At 31.9% G+C, this 22,657-nt stretch overlaps 4 protein-coding genes across 6 annotated transcripts; 1 reads left to right on the top strand and 3 right to left on the bottom strand.

Moving 5' to 3' along the window:
• Positions 1–644: 644 nt before the first annotated feature.
• LOC25482492 (MLP-like protein 28) lies at positions 645–2,774 on the bottom strand. The gene is made up of 2 exons (XM_013611058.3): positions 2,522–2,774; positions 645–1,073 (listed from the first exon to the last, which is right to left on the bottom strand). Exons 1-2 carry the CDS (start codon positions 2,703–2,705, stop codon positions 796–798), a joined length of 462 nt encoding a protein of 153 aa, XP_013466512.1. The 5' UTR covers positions 2,706–2,774; the 3' UTR covers positions 645–795.
• Positions 2,775–6,062: 3,288 nt separating this feature from the next.
• LOC120577942 (MLP-like protein 34) lies at positions 6,063–6,910 on the bottom strand. Its single transcript, XM_039830036.1, has 2 exons — positions 6,823–6,910; positions 6,063–6,340 (listed from the first exon to the last, which is right to left on the bottom strand). Exons 1-2 carry the CDS (start codon positions 6,908–6,910, stop codon positions 6,063–6,065), a joined length of 366 nt encoding a protein of 121 aa, XP_039685970.1.
• A 60-nt stretch (positions 6,911–6,970) lies between these two features.
• Positions 6,971–8,152, bottom strand: LOC112418740 (uncharacterized). Its single transcript, XM_024775534.2, has 2 exons — positions 7,864–8,152; positions 6,971–7,755 (listed from the first exon to the last, which is right to left on the bottom strand). The coding sequence occupies exons 1-2, from the start codon at positions 7,996–7,998 to the stop codon at positions 6,973–6,975; spliced, it is 918 nt and encodes a 305-aa protein (XP_024631302.1). The 5' UTR covers positions 7,999–8,152; the 3' UTR covers positions 6,971–6,972.
• Positions 8,153–17,309: 9,157 nt separating this feature from the next.
• Positions 17,310–21,193, top strand: LOC25482491 (disease resistance protein RGA2). 3 transcript variants are annotated; one of them, XM_039833859.1, is made up of 4 exons: positions 17,310–17,458; positions 17,566–19,299; positions 19,576–20,420; positions 20,785–21,193. In XM_039833859.1, the coding sequence occupies exons 1-2, from the start codon at positions 17,412–17,414 to the stop codon at positions 19,241–19,243; spliced, it is 1,725 nt and encodes a 574-aa protein (XP_039689793.1). In that variant the 5' UTR covers positions 17,310–17,411; the 3' UTR covers positions 19,244–19,299; positions 19,576–20,420; positions 20,785–21,193. The 3 variants fall into 3 exon arrangements, with proteins under 3 accessions (XP_039689793.1, XP_039689794.1, XP_039689792.1); XM_039833860.1 differs by having other exon boundaries at positions 17,566–20,420; positions 20,790–21,193; XM_039833858.1 differs by having other exon boundaries at positions 17,566–20,420.
• Positions 21,194–22,657: the final 1,464 nt, after the last annotated feature.

Genomic DNA, 22,657 nt, shown 5'->3' with positions numbered 1-22,657 from the left:
AATTACCAAGTGGGTGCGGGTTCGAATCCTTGCTAGCAGTTTTTTTTAATAAAAAATGTAAATACGAGAGAAAAATGTAAAAAAGGGTTGGCAAGAGTGTCGAACTCGCGACCACTGGGGGACTGTAAGACTAGCTTACCACTGCGCCAACTGTAAACTTACTAAAATAATATGCCTAATATGGTATATATTGAAAACCCAGGGGATGCCATGGCACCCATGGGTCTCTATTAAGATCCGCCACTGGGTGGGACCCATGGAACGGGTATTGTTGCCATGTCTACATATTCATTTATAAAAACAAATGGAGATTATCATTTAGAAAGAGACACACAAAAAAAAAAAAAGGGTTGTGGCTCCTACCATTAGTATCCTTTTTTTGAAGAGATAAATATACACAAAAAAAGGTAGCTCTAATTCTCTAAGATCATTAAAGATACATAGGACCAGATTAACCTTTGTCGAGCTCACATCTAAATCACATCTAGGGTCTCATTACCCTGCTATCACAAAACAAAATTTTTCATTTCAATTTATACAACTTTTTTTTTTTTTTTTTGACAAATTTATACAACTTGTTTAGTTACTGTTGTTTAATTTATTTTAATGACTGTAAAATAATTCTAATTATATTCTCCCGCAAATTTAGACAAATTATTAATTAATTAAATATCATAAACACATGTAATAAACAGAGTCTAGTACCATATATAAAACACATTCATCACCAAAAAGTTTATTTAATATGCAATAACACTCAAGCCAAACACACTTCATCCTTGTTCATCTTTGTTGCTATTCCTTGACAAGATGAGAATCAATATCTTTTATGAGCTTTACAGCAAAGTCCAAGTATGAATCAGGAGATGAACCTGCAATTTCCTCCTTTAGCTTCTCATATTCATAAGTCCATTTCACAATTCCACCACCATGTTCTTTATGAATCACTTGTAATATTGCCTTTAAACTCTTGTAATTCTCACTCACGTCCCCATCAAAGAAGCTATATATGATTATCTTATTGTCATCATCTATATTCTCAATTTTCGCTTTAGCACTTTGTTTTCTTCCTTCTGCAAGGTTTCACAAGTATTTAAAATCAGAGTTGATTGATAGGGAAAATAAATAAATAAATAGAAATTAGAGACCAACGGTAAACAAAACATATTTATTTTCGAATCTAGGTTATTGTTTTTGCGGCAGAAATCTAAATGTTAGGAAGTTAAAATTTAGTGATGGCAAATTATTATTTTTCTCATATATATAGACACACACTATCCAATCTCAATAATAAAATAAAAAAACTCAAATATGTTGGTTAAAATTGCAAAAAAAATAAAATTAATTTATCATATTTATTGATGTTATTTTTGAAATACCATTTTTATTAGAAGCAAAGGAAACTTTTTATTAAAAATAAAAGGAGAAAAAGAAAAAAGAGTGTATATTTTATTCTCATTGAGCAAGTTTTTTTTTTGTGCAACATTGAGCAAGTGTTTATAAATGACAATTTCGATTATACAATTAGCTAAAATTTTGAATAAGTTATTTTTGCTTATAATCTAAACATGAAAAGTATATTAACATCAACAAAAGAGTGTAGGGTGGTCGACGGCACTAGTTTTTTAGGGAGAGAAACTCCAATTTCTCTCTAAACTTTCTTTCTCCTTCATTCATCGAGGAAGGGTGGTTTTAGATCATTTTTTGACCTAGAATCACCCATCTACATCTTTTTTTCCTATTTTCTTTCAATCTAAATAAGTGGTTTTTACATATAAGTGTTTCCTTTTGTGCTTTTTGTGATTTAGTCGTCTAAGTGCGGCGTTGTGTTGTTCGTCGTCTTATGCGGCGTTTGATTGTGCGTCTTGTCGCGGTGTTCGTTTACTTCCTTTTGAAAGATCGACATCAGTCAATTACAAATCCAATCAATGATTTGGACGTCAACATTGCAGATCCAGAAGCATGAGTATTTCGGTGACTTAGGTTTTATCATTTTATTTGTAGGCATTTTGCTGTTGTATTCTATTAACTTGGGTGCTGTGAGTTTGTTCGCAATTTCACCCTTTACGTTTTTAGCGATGTTTGCATCTGATATACTCTATCAATTTGAATGAACGAATATCATTTTGTTTTTGTAAAAATAAAGTGTAGGGTGGCTTTATTGATATATTCTGGTAAAGATCCTCTCCATTTATAAAAATAAATGGAAGATGCAATTTAAAAAGAGATAAACACATAAAATAGGTGATGAGTCCTATATCTAATTGGGTTCCACTATCATTAATTATTATTTTTTTACTATTTATGTATCTTTATCTTTTTAAATGGAACAAATGGAGAAAATTATAAATGGAGAGATCATAACCCGGATATGCATTGGATTGCCATCAATTTTGACTTTTATTTGTTTTGAAAATATAATGGTCCAACTATCTCATGTTTTGTGTGCCAGATTTCTCACATCATATAAAAATCCTATTGAAATAAAACTATGAAACATAACAACCTTAATGCACTTTACCTATTGTATATTCCCAGTGCTTGACAGAACCAATATTTTCCCAGTCACCTTCATGCACTTTACCTCCATGTACTTCTGTGGCGATATTAGGAAGATGTTCTAGTTGCTTTCTAAATATATTATAGAACTTAGCACCAGATGCTTGAATCTCTATTTCAGTCTCCACTTTCCCACTTAAAGCCATGTATCAACTCTCTAATATTGTTTAGAGATATATAAAACTATATAGGTGTTACTCATCAGGTGGAAATACATTCCCTTAAATAGAAGATTAATTGTGATGATTAATTTGACTATAAAATGAATAGTCCAAGATCTCCATCCACAAGCAAGATCCAGCTGATTGAGAAATATGAAAATTATTGATTGAAATTTATAAAATACAATCTGTTATTGGACATCACAATTAAAACAGCTAGATATATAAGTTGACATTTTTAGATTTGTAATAGAATATGAAAATGATGATCGACCAAAGATTTGCTTACATAGGATTGATTGGACAATGATTATCGTGGTTCACGAAGAGTTACTATCTACTATGGTGAGACTTATGTTACCCTTTCATGAATTGGAGGTAATTTACTCTTAATGATAAGTATGAGTCAGTTCTAGAATGAAGAAGATGAAAATTAGATGTTGAACGAAAGAGATGAAGAAGTTTGATGTTCTTAAGATGAAAATGGTAATTGATTCTAAGAAAAAACTAAAATGGTGAAGTCTACCATATCTCTTGATGAAGAAGTAGGATTCGATTATGGAACGAAGAAAATGAAGATCACATGTTGAATGAAACAGACGAAGAAATTTGATGTTCTGGAGATGAAAATGATATTTGATTATAAGAAGAAAGATAAAAAAAAAAATAAAAATATGGATTTGTTAAATAGAGAGTTAACCCAATAAATTTACAAATATCATTTATCATTTCGTACAAAGTAGGTAGTAATCAATTTACAATTGTTTTTTGGGAGACCTTGGAGCACCAAAGACATATTTGTTAAATAGAACATGAACCTGCAATTTGTCAGATACCTTAACCATATCCCAAACTATTTGTCATGGAGAGAGATATTGATATCTTGAGCTATAGGAATTCATAGTTTTCACCAAACCTTAGGCTTAGCTATATTTTGCCAACCCACCAGGTTGATGTCGGTGTTGTTAGAACCTTTCCAAATGAATTTTGGAGTGGTTTGATCAATTAGGTCACAAATGATTAAGGTTTTTAGATGAAGATGTGATGTCCAGCCTCTTTGTATGGTTGATCTTTTATCTTATTTATTTGTTACATTTGGGTCCTTTATCTTTATTTTTTTCCGCTTAGGTCTTTTATCTCTTATAAAAGCACATATACATCCTTTTTCACATTTTTTTTTATTAAAATACATAATTTTATTTTTTAAAATATATTTTTATTAAAAATGAAACAAATCCATAAATATGATGAAGATGTTCATCATCTTCATCTTCTTCCTTTAAATCTTCAACATCTTCATTTAATCAAAAAAAATTCTACATAAATATATCTTCAAATATCATGAATTAATGTTATATTCACCTCAAATCTTCTTTTAAACACAAAAATCAAACACCTATAGAGAAAGAAATTTAGTTTCATCACAAAAAAAAAAAAAAATTATATAAATTGTCACGCTGTATATTATTATTATTATTATTATTATTATTATTATTATTATTATTATTATCTAACTCAATATTCAAGTCCGACATAAAAATAACCCCAAAATTGATAGCAACTTTACACATCAATTTTGTTGTTTCCAGAACAATCTTAACTTTCGTAAAGTCTAAGCCTCCACCATCCGCCTTGCAACATTTGTGAAATTAAGGTTTTGATTTTTATGTTTAAAATAAGATTTGAGGTGAATATAACATTAATTCACGATATTTTGAGATATATTTTAGTAGAATTTTTTTATTTATTTAAAGAAGATGATGAAGATTCAAAGGAAGAAGATGAAGATGATGAACATCTTCATCATATTTTTGGATTTTTTTTCAGTTTTAATAAAAATATATTTTTCAAAAATAAAATTATGTATTTTTAATAAATAAAAAATACAAAAAAAGATGTATATGTGCTTTTAAGAGAGATAAAGGACCTAAACGGGAAAAAAATAAAGACAAAGGACCAAAGTGTTACAAATAAATAAGATAAATGACTCATAATGTAATATTGCCTTAATTATATTTAGGTGTTCAATCTTAATTAATTTACACTACAGGACTGACTTAGAACAATTAAAATTTCACATCAAATTTCTTTCATCTTAATGTCCTTAAATTTATCAGTTATATTCATAAAATTTATTCTTCCCATTTTGATTGTTCAATTTTGTCGTTCCCAACTGCCGCATTTTTCAATTTTCGTGAGAATCATCATGATTTCAAATATCGTGAGAATTGTTGTTATTTCCAGTTCAACGTCAGGTATGATGACTTGATTTTTCTTTTTGATTTGATTTTTCTTGGTTGTGAGGTAGTTAATTATAACAATTGAGTAAATCATTCGTTGTACTTTGGGGGCTGCTAGCAGGTGTTGCCGCTGTGATGTTGTGGGTGTTTGCTAGCATTTTTTTGGTTGTTACTGAAATGGTTATGTGATGAGGCTTTTGTTCTTTTATTTGGACTTAAAGGCTTTTGCTGATAGTGAGACAGGTCTATGCGTGTTAACAGATTTTATTAGGTTGGCTGCTTAAATAAAAAAAAAAAAAGTCACGATACCTGACGCGGTTCTAAAAACAATGACAATTCTCACGATAATTGGAAATTACGGCAATTTGGAACGACAAAATTGAACAATCAAAATGGGAAGAAGGATGAAAAAGAAACAAAAATTGATCAATATGGAAGAATAAAGAAGAAGAAATTTGAAAGAAGAAGATATTTTTGTTCTCACGTTCGGGGTTCTTGAATGGAAGAAATTTTATGAATGTAAATGATGAATTTAAGGACATCCAGATGAAAGAAATTTGATGTAAAATTTTATTTGTTATAAGTTTTGTAGTGTAAATTAATTAAGATTGAACACCTTAATATAAAAATAAAAAATTAAATCATTTGTTGTTTAAAAAAAAAAAAATTTAAAAAATTAAAAGTTACCTGATGATTAAGATTAACTCTCCTTCAAAAAAATATAATTAAGATTAACTCTTTTATTTTTAGAAAAAATCTACTCATTTATTTGACATTTAATGTTACCTATGTATATTACATTTTGATTGGTTGATATCATGAGAGGGTAAATTACCCTCTAAACAAGAGAGGATAACGTAGGCTTCACCTGAAATTAAACACTTACTAAAAGAAACAAGCATTTGTGACTCTCACACCCGAAAACATAAATAAAAAATATAATGTTGGGGATCCGAATTCCAAACATAGAAATTTACTCACACAAAACTAAACAGATCTATCACACCAAAGTTTTTTTTTGGTTGAAAGCAAAGTTTGTTTTATAAGCAATAACACTCTAACCAAACACACTTCATCTTCATCTTTGTTCATCTTGTAATTGTTATTCCTTGATAAGATGAGCATCAATATCTTTTGTGACCTTTGCAGCAAATTCCAAAAATGAATCAGGAGATGGACCTGTAATATCCTCCTTTAGTTTCTCATACTCAAATGTCCATTTCACAATCCCACCACCATGTTCCTTATCAATCACTTGTAATGTTACCTTTAAACTCTTGTAACTCTCACCCACTTCCCCATCAAAGAAGCTATATGTAATTACCTTATTGTCATCATCTATAGTCTCAACTTTTTCTTTAGCACTTTGTTTTTTTCCTTCTGCATGGATTCGCACGTATTTAAAATCAAAGTTGATTGAATAGAAGAATATATAAATAGAAGTTAGAGAAAACTTCTAGACCAAACATTTTTAGATTGCTTATTGAATATGAAAATGATGCTAGACCAAACATTCGCAGCACGCTTATATAGTTTTAATTGAACAATTTTTTATCGTGGTTCACCATAAAAAAATGAGACTGAGAGTTGCTCTTAACACCTAACCATCTGATTTTTTTTTAGGGGAACACTGTTTCATAGTTTTTTTTTATTTTAAGAAAAGGTGTTTATAGCATTTCCTTTTGGTTTAAATATGCAAACCGTCCCTGTAATTTGAGCGCATTATATTTTGATTTTCGTCCCTGCAAAAAAAAATAAATTTAATTACATCCCTATAAATTTTTTTTTTTGTTTTAAAAATGTCCCTGGCCCCACTTCATTGGTGATTTGGCAATGTTTTAGGTCACGTGGCAGTTGCTGACTGTGCAACTTATGCCACGTGGTGCTCCGTGCAACTGCCACGTGTCCCAAAACCTTGCCAAATCGCCAATGAAGTGGGGCCAGGGACATTTTTAAAACAAAATTTGTTTTACAGGGATGTAATTAATTTTTTTTTTTTACTGGGACGAAAATCAAAATGCGCTCAAATTACAGGGACGGTTTGCATATTTAAGTCTTTCATTTATAATCGAAGATTCAATACAGTTGGGTATAGCATAATAAACTACGGCACTAGCTATTAATGTGGTCTCTCTAGCGAGAATATGAGCTACCACATTGGCTTGTCGCCTAACAAACTCCACCCGAGAGTTAGAAAATTTGGAATGAAACATAGAACGAGACGCTTCAACAATGTGCCCAAATTCAGATATATTATCTCGTCTAGCAATAAAAGCATCTTTCGTGATTTTTGAATCTACTTCAAAATCAATGTTGTCCATTTGCATATCACTCAACCATTGAATAGCATGGAACAAACCTAAAGCTTCTCCCACCTCAACAGAGTACACACCTTCAAAGTTCACAGTTGTGGCAAGGACAAAAGTTCCTTCGTCATCTCGCAAGAAAATGCCAACACCGATGCAGTTATGGGGTATAGAAAAAGCCGCGTCACTGTTACATTTCAAACGACCACTCGCAGGGGGCTGCCATTTGATCTGTTGCGGTTCAGCAGTAGCAGATGCCGCAAGAACAACAGCTAATCTGTTCACAGCAGCAGCCTGTTGCTGCAGACCGTGTGGTGCAGGCTGAGTTGCGAGCTGCATATCTGTTCGCAAACTGTTAGCGAACTCCCAATCATCTAGCATAACTTTAACTCTTTCAATCGCATCTGCACATGACTCCGTAACATCCTCCCAAACCATTATATTAGGGCGTTTCCATAAACTCCAAAATAGCATAACCATATGTTTTGCCTGCACAGTAGAGAGATTTTGCATAAGTGAAAAAATAGTCTCTTCAGCCATATGAGCAGAAGCAACAGAAAAACAAATATCAGTCCATAAACCGGCCCTTGTCCATACTTGAATCGCAAAGGGACATGAAAAGAACAGATGAGCAAAATCTTCCTGACCAAAATTGCAATTTACACAGTCAGTTGGACAATGAACCCCTTTATCATGTAGTCTAATCCGGGTGGGCGAAAAACCTCGACACATATGCCAAACCAAGTTCTTCACTTTTGGTGGAACTTTGAGTCTCCAAATTCCAGACCAATTGCCCGACCTGCGAAGATGTGACACGTCAATGAGTTCGTTCACACATAACCGATAAGCACTACGAACCGAGTAATGACAGTGTTTTTCCTGCAATGCTGTCACTAAAAAAACCGGTAAGCACTACTATTATTAATATTATCAATTATTTTGGAATATAAAAAATCAACATGACATTTATATACAAATGGTACTTACATTCTGTAATAGTTACACATATCTCAGACAATTATTTTTAATATCTATTTATAAATCTAACAACTTTTTTTAATATTCGTTAAAGAGACAATTATTTTGAGACAGAGAGAGAAAAAAGGAAATGAGGGAGTGATATTCATCTTAAAACATAGGGAATATATATATATATATATATATATATATATATATGAGTTTTTCTAGAAGACACATTTTATGAATATTTTATTAACAAGTTATTCTATAAGCATTTGCTAAAAGACACCAACTAATTTTTATGAAGGTGCCTTTTATCCAAGTTATAACTAAAAAGTGGAAATCACACCTTCAGGTGTGGATTGCTATAAGGCACCTTCATGGGTGGCTTCTAGCAAAACCATATATATATATATATATATATATATATATATATATATATATATATATATATATATATATATATATATATATATATATATATATATATATATATATATATACACCCACTAGTTTTTATTAAGGTGTGTTTTAGCAAAGATATAACTAAAAAGTTGTTAAATACACCTTAAGGTGAATGTTGCTAAAACACACCTTCTTAAAAAATAAGTGGGTGTATGTTAGCAACTCTTATAGACATTTTCTAGAATACACCCACTCATTTTTTAGAAGGTGTGTTATAGCAAGTGAATAACTAAAAAGTGGTTAAATACACCCTAAGGTGTAGCTTTGTTAAAACACTCTCACATAAAAACTAGTGGGTGTCTTCTAGCAAACCTCATGTGTATATATATATATATCTGCTAACTTACTCCGGGCTAAAAACCCACCTAAAAACATGAAGGACTCCCACCTAAAAACATGAATGAGTAGTTAGCAAGCATACTCCCGGTAGTTATTTACCAATAACCCAAATCATTATGTAATTTTGTAAATTTAATATTTTTTCAAATTAAAAATCATGTAACAGTTTGCTATTTGTCGTGTAGCTCTAGGTTATGCAGGTTATTTATTTACATCAAACCATGTAACCATCTTTAACAAACAGTTTTTGGCTCATTTCATTGTATCGATTTCCCTCTAAAATCATTTCGATTAATCACTAGCTGTCAAGTCCGGATACGAGATACGATACTGCACTGATACGCTGATATGAAAAAATTTCAAAAATCAAGATACGATACGGCCGGAATACGTTAATAAAAAAAATTATATAATTAAATGTACAATATAATTATAATCATTTTTTTAATATGCAAATATATTAACAAACAAAAGAAACCAGACTCGTAGCACATCAACATAAATATAAATAAAAATTGACGGTTAGTCAATTACATACACAATATATTCCAAAAAAAAAGCACCATAAGTGATATTCTATATCCAAAAGAAACATTTTTAGTGCTATACTATATCGATCTAAAAAAGAAGCACCATACTCAGGAGTTAAGTTATTTTATTTAACGTTAATTGGGAATTATTGGGGCAGGTATAGGTGCAGGATAATTATCAGATACTTTTCTGATACGTACCGGAAGTATCGGATAATTATTTAAAAAAAAAAATTAATCTTCGGATACTCTTCTGATACGTATCAAAAAATATCGGGCAGATATTGGTGCAGGATGCAGGGGATACGATACGTCAACCATTTTAAAGTATCGGTTCTTGCCCTCATTTCATCGTATCGATTTCCCTCTAAAACTAGTTACAAACCCGTGCTTCGCACGGGTTGAATAACGTATTTTTTTAAAATTTAGTTTTGAAGGAGAAATCTTATAAATTACGGAAAACTGTTGTCCTTTATAAATGTGCAGATTAACGTTACATAATAGTTAGGTTTATAAAAAAGACTGCAAGTGTCATAGACTAACCAAAAAGGGATTTTTGCTAATACTTACATCAGATAAAATGAAAAGAACAAATGACATCCCAAAGTCAAGATAGTTTACGATTACAGTCCAAAATGATGCGTCAAAATAGTAAAAGTTCAAATAGTTCACCAGCAAAGATCTACTTTGGAACAACTCGAACATGCAAGTTCTTCGGTGACTTTTCGAAATCAAAGATGAGCTTACCACCTTCTTCCATCACACGTTCTTTGTAGAAATTGAATCACTGCCCACCCGAGTATTTTTCATAGTTTTCTCTTTCGGCGGTAATGAGACGACACTTATATTTTCTCTGTGTCTGGTCATCAATTAGAGTGATTGCTTTGCGCTTTTCTTTTAGAATTGTTCTTGACACCTCGTTTGGGAAATGCTAAACAGGGAAATAAGAACAATATTAGTCTAATGCATATTACTAATATTGTTGAAACAAATGGAAATTAAGCATCGCTCTCGCATGTGCATCTATAGCTAGCACCATTTGACATTGATGTCTTCGAACATTTGGTGCAACTCTCATAATATCATCCAAACTGGTTAGGATTGAATTTAGTTGCTTTCCAAATAGTGATGCAATATGTATCCTAACACAAATTATGCACGTGAAATAAAAAATAATGCAATATATATTTTTAATTTGTGTGTAAAAAAATTCAAAGCATGTTTGTGCATAAAAAAAGCAGACCTTGACTAAGTTTATAAATTCAACAATTGGCCTAACCTGAGACAGATTGAAAAAATCGTTGTACGAATACATTGAGAAGAAGACGAACTCTGACTTAAGTTCAGACTGATGCTTTGACTCTGAGCTTGAGAAGTGTTAAGGTCACGACAACAATTCAAGAAACATAGTCAAAAACAATGAAATCAAATTCTGAAATATAATAAAATTCCTTTGAAAAAAAGGTAATAAAATTAAATGGGACCTCCTTAAAAAAAATTAAATGCAACGGTTCAAAAAAAAAATTTAAATGGTGGAAAAAAACGTATTGAAATATAATATTAAAAAATAAAAGAAAAGCTTCCCAACGTGAATTGTAGAGAGATACTTGTGAAATAAATTGTCGAGAAGTAGATTTTTGAAGTAACATTCAACAACTTTTGGCCAAAGCTCATTGCATTCAATTCTATGCATTAAAAAAAGTACATTTTTTAGTAAGTACTTAATTGATATTGTATTTGGCCTAACTTCTCCTTAAAAATGTAGAAAAGTTGGAAAAAAAACCTGGGTCAAACGGTATCTTATTCGCCCACAACGGCAGTGTAGAAGCAACTGAATTTGGAAGAAAAAAATTGGAAAATAGTTAAAAATAAAAAATTATAAAATAGTTAAAAGTTTTTAAAAATATAAAAATTGGAAAATAGATAAAAAAAAATAAAAAAAATTGGTGAGGTAGCACTCAACCAAACAACACTAAAAAAATTATATGCATTAGTAACAAAAAAACAGACAGACGAACATAAAATATTACTCTAAACGTTAATATGTGTGTGTATATTCGCGAGTTTGAAGAAAGGAAATAATAATATTTGGAATCATTAAATGACAGGGTGAATAAAAATATTTGTGAGGTTGTGATGATTAAACGATATTGAAATTAAATATATAAGTGATAAAAAAATAATAAAATTTCTTTGAAAAAAGATAAAATTAAATGGAACCTCCTTAAAAAATTAAATGGAACGGTTGAAAAAAATAAAGTTAAATGGAAGAAAAAAATATATTGAAATATAATATTAAAAAATAAAGAAAAGATTTTGCGGCGTGAGTTGAAAAGAGGTGTTTGTGAAATAAATTGTCGAGAAGTAGTTTTTTAAAGTAACATTCAACAATTTCTGGTCAAAGCTCATTCCATTCAATTTTATGCGTTCAAAAAAGTACTTTTTTTAGTAAGCATTTCTCCTTACTAATTGATATTGTGTTTGGCCTAACTTCTCCTTAAAAATGTAGCGAAGTTTGAAAAAAGTCGGGTCAAACGATAACTTAATCTCCCACAACGGCAATGTAGAAGCAACTGAATTTGGGAGAAAAAAAATGAAGAATAGTTAAAAATAAAAAAATTGGAAAATAATTAAAAGTTATTTAAAATATAAAAATTAGAAAATAATTAAAAAAATTGGTTAGGGGCAAAAATGGAAATTCATAGGTCATAGTTCAAAAAAAAAAAATTAACCAATAAGTAGATTACCAAATTGACCCTTATAGGGGCAAAATGGTAAATCCATAGGACATTTCTTTTAATATAAGTGTAAGTGTATATAGATCATTTCGATTAATCACTACTGTATTTTTTTGGTTAAGAGTTTCAATGTTTATTTTTATTCATACTATAATTTAGAATTGGTGGGAATGAATTAGAGTAATGTCTTTTTTTTTTCTTTTTTTTCTTTTTGCTTTCATGTGAATGCTGACATATAATTAAAATAGAACACAAATTCAAGGGTTGTACTAGTTTACTAGAAAAACCTTCAAGGCTTTATTACGACAACAATGATTCACGTAGAAACAGCGTTGATGAATTTTGTAGCAACGTAGATGTATGTTTAAAAACAAATTTACAAAATTAACCTTTGAGTATCACTAGAATAAATAATAAAGAATGGTTTTTTAGTAAAAATCAAGTGGGAGTAGGCTTGCTAACTTACTCCTTCATGTTTTTAGGTGGGAGTAAGTTAGCAGCCCCATATATATATATATATATATATATATATATATATATTAAGAACAAAACCTAGGGAATACTAGTACAGGCACCAATGACAAGGAGGTTACGTTTGTTGATACAGAAGTTCATGAAGAGAATCAAACAGGTGATTCCCCACAAATTACTGCACTTTCTAGCACATCATTCAGTATGCCTCTTCAGAATGTTTCAGATGATATAGTCCGCTCTCCGGTTGTTCGAAACGACATGGTACCTATTCTAACCTTGGCATCTGATTTTCCGAATGTTCGAAATATTATGGCAAGGGAAGATGACCCGGTAGATCCAGTGTTACAGAAAGAGATGGAGCTGCTGAAAGATTCTTTGTAAAATGCTTCATCGACAGAGGTCCCTTTTACTCCATATTTATCAAAGTCGCAAAAGAAGAAGGCGACAAAGGCAACATATGCAACCCGCTCCCAGGGTCCTCAACCTAATTCCAAATGAAGATTATTTACTGGAATATCTGGGTGGAAAGTGATTCATCTGCGCCTGTTCTTGCTTTCAAGGACACAAATCTCATTCCTTTCCGTCTTCGGAACCGTTGGCTGACTTCCTCGGACATGACTTGTGATAGATATTTGGCAAGTGTACCAAAAGCTATCGAAGTAGTAATAAAGTTCGTATCCACGAGGACCGTTGTTAATTTCTACTCGGCAATTTCTTTATCAAAAAGGATGTATAAATTTATATTGATTGCCCTAGGCAGTTGAGTTGTTTTGTAACATAAACGTAAATAAAACAATAAAAGTTGGTTTTCAGAATATTAGAGAGAAGTATGGTTAAGACCTTCGAATCCTCTGAAGTTCTCCTATGGTAACTTGCACTCCTAATTCAAGCAATGATTATCTAGTTTAACGACAGATTAACAAAGTAATTCTACCCAATCTCTTGACCTAGAATTCTCCCCGCATGTGACAACCCCTTAATCTCTTAAGTGAATTTGAAACCGTTGGAGGTTTTAAAAGAACGTTAATCCCTATGTCATAACCTAATAATGATCTATCTCTAGCTTGATTACTTAGGTTAAACTTATTACCTAGATCAGAGTCAAAAGCCAGGGTTAGTGGTCATTTAATCTCTAAGATCAGTTTGCATATTCATAAAGTTAGGGTTAGTAGTCAATGATAAACATACAAAAAGCATAAAACATAAAGTAATATGAATTAAAACTAGACTTTCAATGATATTCAAAGGAGTTCAACAAATTAGGGTTCCCATAGGATTACATCAGATTCATCTCAAGCTTAACCATAAAGAGATTAGTTACTCATAACTACAGTACAAGATAACTCACATAAAATCAAGGATTCATATATGTATTGGATAATTGACTATGAGTTGTGATGGTCTCCCACCAAATCTTCAAAGCCTCCGCTCCAAATATGCCTTTTCTCTCTAAAATCGTGAACATCCAAATATGCATTTTCTCTCTAAAATCGTGAACCCTCCCTTTGAAAACGGACTTTTCTATTTATAAGCCTGTCAAAATCGGCCACCGAGTCCAAAATTCGGTGGCCGAATGCGTTAAAACGTGTGCCCAGTCTGGCAAAATCGGGGGCCGATTTTTGTCGAATCAAAAGGGAGAAAATCAGCAGCAAAAATCGGTGGCCGATTCTGACTTCTTCAAACTTCAATTTCTTGTTCTTTTGTAGCTTGCAACTCCATGAATTACAATAAATAACCCCTAAAATTACATGAAAAATGTCTACTAAAAGAGTAATGACAGAATGTCATCAACTTGTTTGACACTGCTTGGTTTGACAAATTACCTCCTATGTTGGCTTTCGACTTCTCTAAGGATAGAAATGGCTTGCCTAATTACCGCTTTCCCTAAGATTTCTGATTTTTTATTGCTTCCTTTTTTCATTTTTTTCTTTTAAAGGTAACGGCCTAGTCCCCCTTCTTTGTATATATATATTTTACCTTTCTTTTTAATATATATGGAGTAGTCGGTATAGGATAGGAGTTCCAGTGGGGTGCCAACCTAGTTGGGATGTCTCTGGGCTCCTTGATGCCTCCCCTACTTCTTGCCTTTTATCCAAAAAAACCTAGGGAATACTCCCTCCTTCCCAAATTATATGTCGCTTTGGAAAAAATTGTCCTAAATTATATGTCGTTTTATAGTATTTTTGACAAAATATCGCTTTTATAAAATTTTCTTATTATATATCATTAACTATCTATTACTCTATCTTCTTTCAATTATTTCATTCATCATTTCCATATCATTTATTAAAGACGATTTTGTAAAACAACTCATAATATTTCTTTCCCACACAAAAATATGTACTATTTCCTCCTTCAAAAAAAAAACTATGTACTACCTTCGTCCCTAATTATAACACTCGATTGAAAAAAAAAGTCCATTTTTATAAGACTCCTTTGATATTTTCAACAACTTTAATTTTTTTTTACTAAGATAACTCTATTTATTTTATATCTTTTTCTTCGATCGACATTAAATATTATGTTGAAAACATAAGTTAACGCCCTCTCTCTTAAAAGATAAAATTGTAAAAATTAAACATTAATAATTACAAGCAAAATTAATATCAATACCAACTTTCTTAATTCTCGTGATTTGACCAAAATGGTCCTTTATTTAGGGACGGAGATAGTAGTATTTATCGATGAAAGCACCCTCCTTAAATAACATTTTTAGTGAAGTTAAATGGTCAATCATTGAGCATTTGTGTATTTAATTCATGCCACATCAGATTATATGGTGTATTGAACATTTGCCTATAGTGTGTGTCATTATATTTTTACTTATTGCAATTGTGTCCCTAATTAAATCAAAATTAAACATATATTCTCATTTGTGCACTAAGATTGAAATTTCTCTTAATATTTTATATGATGACTGAAGTGTAATAAAGCAAAATTTAGTTTTAGAGTGATCCACCAGCAGGACACTAACTCACATAACATCGGCAGTTATACTATTAGCTAAACAAAATAATTTTTTTCAAAAGAGTTAGTTTTCTAAGGGCACCATAGAAGCCTCATTTTTTAATACGTGTTAAATGTCCAAAATGTCGTATAATTTGAAACTGAAAGAATATGTTGAAACAAAATGTGTTTAACATTACCCTTTAAGAGTTTTGATGATAACAAGGTATTAAAAATTGTCAATTGAATATGCTAATATTTGTTAAAGTGTACATGACCATAGACAAAAATTTGATATCTTTATTAGGTTCTGAAAGAACAAAAGAGAGCTAAGGAATCAACAAAAGGAAGCTTGAAGCGTTTGAAGAGAAGTGCTCTTGAAGTTTAGTGCTCCTAAAGTGATGACGTCATCAGGAGCAAGTTCATCAGAAGCAAGATCATCAAAAGCTGAAGTTCATCAGGAGATGCAAGACTTAAAGCTTCAAAAGGTTGTTCAATGGATTTAATCTCGTCTAAGCATTGCAGAAAATCAGAAGAGTGAAGCAACAACTATTTTGAAAGGATTTGAAAGCATTGGATGATTGTTCTTTGAAGAGCATTGACAAAGTACAATTGTACGAAGTGTACAACCACTATCTTCACTACTCAGTTTGTGTCTCTGCTACAAGACAAGAATAACAGCTCTGCCTGCAGCATTGTTCCTTCATACTTGGAATGAATTTGAAATTGATCCTTCATAGGACAATAACCATATCAGACAAAAGATCATTGGTGATTGGCCAAGCTCAAACGAATCTATTTTGATGTGCTGACAATTCACAGCGTCTCTTTCACACCTCTGTATAAAGGAGTGAAGACTTAGAGAATGGCAAGACTCAACAACAATTTGAAAGCGCCAAAACTCTACTGAAAATGTTCTCCATTAAAAGTTCACTTAGAATTTCTTATCAAAGTTCATATCTTAGAAATTCTAGAGTCTTAAGAGTTTGTATCTGATTTGTATTGTGAACACCACTGATTGTATATCAAGTGTTCAACCTCAAACAATTTTCTGTGTAATTCTGTTTGAATAGAAGTCTCTTGCAGTTGTGCTTGAGCATTAGAAGTCTCTTGATTGTGTTCAGGAGCATAGGAAATCTCTTGCAGTTGTGCTTGAGTAATTTGAAGTCTCTTGCTAAGTTTAGTAGTGAACAGTTGTAATCAGATATTACATTTTTAGTGAACTCTCCTTGAAAGTGCAAGGGGGACATGACTACTTCCGGTTTGTGGAAGGAACATGTATAATTGATTTGTGTCTTTCTTCTCTCTCTGTTTTATCCGCTGCATTTAGTTCTGAACATCACTCCAGAAGTAGAATTTTATATACTTCTAATCAGTGTTTTCAACTTAGAAGAAAACGAAGAAAAAACTAACACAATTCAACCCTGATTCTTGTGTTTTTCTCACCTTTAGGATATTATTTTCATGGTTTCTTACATTTTTTTTTATGAGGACACTTGTGATGCTCATGCAGACACCGAAGCGACTTGTTTCCCCACCACTAGATTATTTTGAGAGGTAATTATATTTTTGTCCCTTTCGTTGGTCCATAATATAATTATGTTTGGATTTTCCTAACTTCATTTCCACTCTCAAGCTCTGCAAATTTACAATCTTTCGATCTACTAATTTCCCTGTGTTACGTTTTTGAAAGATGGCTGAACAAATTCCATACGGTGTTGCTCAAAGCCTCATTAACGGGTTAATTCATTTTCAACCCTTTATCAATTTTTTTCTTCTTTTAAAGTTAAACCAACGATATATATATATATATACAAGCTTGTTTGCTGACATTTTTCTTTTCATAGGTTGGCTTCTGTTGCCTTACGTGAATTTGGACGGATTAATAATGTGAAAGATGAATTAGAAAGCCTTACGAAGACAGTTGAATCCATCAGAGCTGTGCTCCTTGATGCTGAGAACAAACAAGAGAAAAGTCTTTGTGTACAAAACTGGGTTACAAGGCTCAAAGATGTGCTTGTTGCTGCAGATGATTTGATAGATGAATTTCTTATTGAAGATATGATACGCAAAAGGGATGAAGCTCATAAGAACAAAGTAACAAAGGTACTTCATTCTTTCTCTTTAAGCAAAGCTGTTTTTTGTCGTAAAATGGCTCTAGAGATTGAAAAAATACAAAAAGGTTTTAATGATGTGGTGAAAGATATGTCTGGGTTGAATCTTAACTCAAATGTTGTAGTGGTTGAGAAAACTAACGATGTAAGGAGGGAAACTAGTTCTTTTGTGTTAGAATCAAATATCATTGGAAGAGAATATGATAAAAAGAAAATTATAAGTTTGTTGATGCAATCACATGAAAATCAGAATGTCTCCTTGGTTGCTATTGTTGGTATTGGTGGTTTAGGGAAGACGGCTCTTGCTCAATTGGTATACAACGATAGAGAAGTGCAAGATTTGTTTGAGAAGAGTATGTGGGTATGTGTCTCTGATAACTTTGACGTCAAAACTATTCTGAAGAACATGTTGGAGTCATTAACCAAGAACAAAATTGATGACACATTATCATTGGACAACTTGCAAAATATGCTTCGTGAAAATTTAACTGGTAAGAGATACTTGTTACTTCTGGATGACGTTTGGAATAAGAGTTTTGAAAAGTGGGATCAGTTAATGACTTATTTGATGTGTGGTGCTCAAGGCAGTAAGGTTGTAGTGACAACTCGTGAGAAAACCGTGGCACACACAATGCGTGTAGATGACCCTTATACTTTAAAAGGTTTGACTTCAGAAGAATCTTGGGGTTTGTTGAAGAAGATTGTCTTTGGGGATGATTCCGTTGGAGTAGTAAACCAGGATCTTGAATCAATAGGTAAGAAGATAGCGAAAAAGTGCAAAGGAGTACCATTGGCAATTAGATCATTGGGAGGCATATTACGAAGTAAAAGTAAAGAAATTGAATGGAACAATGTCTTGCAAGGTGACTTATGGAGATTATGCGAAGATGAAAATAGCATCATGCCGGTCCTAAAATTGAGTTACCATAACTTGTCACCTCAACAAAGGGAATGTTTTGCTTATTGCTCTTTATTTCCTAAGGATTGGGAATTTGAGAAGGATGAGTTAATTCAAATGTGGATGGCACAAGGTTATCTTGGTTGTTCAGTTGAGGGGAAATGCATGGAAGATGTTGGTAATCAATTTGTAAATATTTTCTTGACGAATTCATTCTTCCAAGATGCAAAATTGAATGACGATGGTGATGTAATTGGTTTTAAAATGCATGATTTATTGCATGATCTTGCAACAGAAGTAGCTGGCAATGATTTTTGTTACTTGAATAGTAAGGAAAAAAGATGTCTAGGAAGACCTCTGCATGTATCAGTGGTATGTGATGCTTTTTGTAGGTTGGAATCGTTGGATTCAAGTAGATTGCGGTCTTTGATTGTGTTTGATTCCAAAGGCAATAAACAGGGTGGAGTGGAACTATCGGTTATTTCAAATTTCAATTACTTACGCGTCTTGTAGTTGGTGGGTCATCATAGCAAGCTACCCAATTCCATTGAAAAATTGAAGCATTTAAGGTATCTTACCTTAAAGTGTGATGTATTAGAAAGTCTTCCCAAATCTATCAGCAATCTTGTTTGTTTGCAGACAATAAAATTGTTATTGTATGAAAATGTTTCAAAAGTTGTTTCAAATTTAATCAATTTGAGACACCTTCAGCTATATCGTTCGACCTTCAGAGACAAGACACCATCTAGATTTAGAAAATTGAGCATACAACACAAGGTTCTGATTTTATCCAATTGGCTTTCTCCACTCACAAATTTAATTGAAATATCTCTTAATTCTTGTAGTGGTTGCCGATATCTCCCACCGTGGGAACGTCTTCCATACCTTAAGTCACTTCAGTTAATTTGGCTTGAAGAATTGGAGTGCATTTATTATGAAGATCCTATTCTCCCAGATTCATTCTTCCCATCTTTGGAGAGCTTACAATTTAGTCGTTGTTACAAGCTGAGGGGATGGAGGAGGATGGGAGATGATTTGAATGATATTAACTCTTCACATCATCTCTTGTTGCCTCATTTTCCTTGTCTTTCTATACTGACAATTAGTGGATGTTACATGTTGACTTACATGCCTACTTTTCCAAACATTAAGATATTAGTATTAAGGAGGTCCAGTGCGGAGATATTGGAAGCAACACTAAATATAGCAGAGTCACAATATTCGATTGGCTTCCCTCCTCTTTCCATGCTCAAATCCTTGAAAATTAATGAAACCATTATGGGTATGGAAAAAGCTCCGAAGGATTGGTTTAAAAATCTTACTTCTCTCGAGGATCTTGACTTTGACAATCTTTCAAGTCAAGGATTTCAAGTAATTGAAATGTGGTTTAAAAATGACCCCAATTGTCTTCGTTCCCTCCAAAAAATCACATTTACATGGTGTTCTGACCTTAAGGAATTACCAGATTGGATATGCAACATCTCATCACTTCAGCATCTTACGGTGTACCATTGCAGATATTTGGCATTGCTGCCTAAAGAAATGCCTCGTCTTACCAACTTAAAAACCTTAGAAATCATTGAATGTCCACTCTTAATTGAGGAATGTTTGAGAGAAACAAGTGCAACCGGGCCTAAAATCGCTCACATCCCAAACATAGTCTTACAAAAATTTTATTGGCATGAGAAAGGTACCGACTCTTATTTTTGGTCTCCATTATTTTTTATTGAAACACTTTTTAATGTTTGTTGCTGTACTAGTTTACTTTATGAGAAGTGCTATATATCTAGAGAGATTTTGCCACGAAGTGCTCCCGAAATAGTGTTTATCCAATAAAAATCGCTAACAGCCGGAAAAACAGGGTTGCGTTTCTTTTATTTTTTTTATGTAGTGATTAGTCAAACGATTATATAACATCAAAGGGATGAGAAGCTGCCAACTCATTCGGGAAGGCACTCACGAAATCCTGTTATATCTATATATCTAGCATTATGCTTTATATTAGCGTTTTTTTCTTCTTCTCTCATACTGAATAAATGTGTGCTTGTTTGAAGCTAAGCTTGCTCGATAAAAAGAAATGGAAGACTGAAGTAGATGCGTGAAGATGGCTGCTCTAGATATTTAAGTTTTGGTTTTCTGAATGATTATTAGTAAATTTTCTTAGCTTGTTTTGTTAATATTATTTTGTATCTGCTCATGAGAGGCTGATTGATCAAATGTTCTCTTTGTTAAGAGTTCTCTTTCCTTTGTTGTTGTTTTTATTGTTTGTTCTGTACTTTTTTTTTTTTTTTAAGGTTTTTTAGGAGACAGATCATGGGTGTTCGTTTTTTTATTTTGACCTTTGTTTTGGTCTAGTTCCCAAGTACTTTTGTATTTTTTATATTTTTTTTAATAATATTTATAGAGTACTACAAATTAATTATATATGACAGCCAAAAAATACCAACATAGTTAGGCTGTCTTTTTTATTTTTTTGAGGGAATAGTTAGGATGTCTTAGTTTGTCATACAATGCTATTGCACTTTTTTTATTGCTTTTTAAAATTAATATAAGAGTCTGATAAATCTACTCTAGAAATGTTCTATGAGTAGTCTTCTTGTGTTGAGTTGTAACCGGTGGATAGACATGAGTTTTAGCTTTATCATCTATCTTTTTTCTTTTTATCATATTAGAAGACCACAGATTTTGTTATTTTTCTTTTATCAATCGATTCTCTTTAATATATTCATTTGTGTCTCGTATTTTATCATATATTCACTCATCTAAATCAACATTATACTTAAGATTGAATCGGGGTCGATTTTTTCTTTTCAGTTGAGGTCTATGATTAAGATGCTTAAGAGTTTGGAGCTTATTTGACAATTCTAGCTCTAATAATTGGTGGATACTTGAAATCTATGAATAATAATTTTGTATTTTGAATCCAATATTTTAAAGGACAAGTAACAAGTTCATTAAAAAAACACCTCAAAGTACAAGAAATACTTTGTGAGTGTATATATAAATTACAATCTAAAAAAAGAGGTATGTGTATTAAAGAGACCACCACTATATTCTCAAAGATACAATCTGAAGCAATTATCACCTCCCTAAACTCTTAAACTCTCTACATAATATGTTCGGAAAATGTCTAATATTATCTTTTGAGTTCTCAGTCTTTGAAAAAGTTAAGGAACTTAAAACTTATTGCTTTCAAATTTTAAGTAACTTGTGCTAAGTCAAAAACTAATAAGACTCTGATTGGTCTAGTATGAAATTCTTTTAACCAACTTACGTAAGCTAACCAGGCTCTGGTTATGATATGCTCTTTGGCTTTGATACGCTATTTATCGATTAAAATGGAATTTAATTAACCTAGATAAGACTTATGAGGAGTTTACAAACCTCAACCTTTGGACTAAATACTTGTGTTTGTCATCATAAAAAATGGGGGGATTGTTGAAACAAAATTTGATTTGTACAATGTCTCTAAAGTTTTGATGATAACAAAGTATTAAAGAACAATTGGATATGATGCTAATATATGCTCAAGTGTGCAGGACTATAGATTAAAATTTAAAATTTAAAAGATACCTGATATGGATGAATAATTGAACCTCAAGTATGCACCCAACAAATTTACGTTGGGATCAGATACCCTTACCACGCCTGCCGTCAATAAACACAATTACAAAGTAGGTAAACTTGAGGGGTCAAAATCATTCATACAATTAAGTTCAAAATTAAACAACAACAATCCATCTTAACAATGATTAATATTCTGTTTGAGATGAAAAAAAGAGTTTCAATAGAACTTATGATTTTGAAGCAAAAACAAGAAAAGTGGAATAGTATAACTTACAATAAGAAAAACAACGAGGAGTTCAAGAAGGTGGTGATGACTTCCTTGTGATGGTGGAGCCAATGGAGGTTTCGTGAAAGAGAGAG

This window comes from Medicago truncatula, chromosome 1 (assembly GCF_003473485.1).
Source record: "Medicago truncatula cultivar Jemalong A17 chromosome 1, MtrunA17r5.0-ANR, whole genome shotgun sequence".
Lineage (NCBI taxonomy): Eukaryota > Viridiplantae > Streptophyta > Magnoliopsida > Fabales > Fabaceae > Medicago > Medicago truncatula.
The sequence above is the reverse complement of the archived record's forward strand: the minus strand, read 5'-3'. Positions and strand labels throughout refer to the sequence as shown.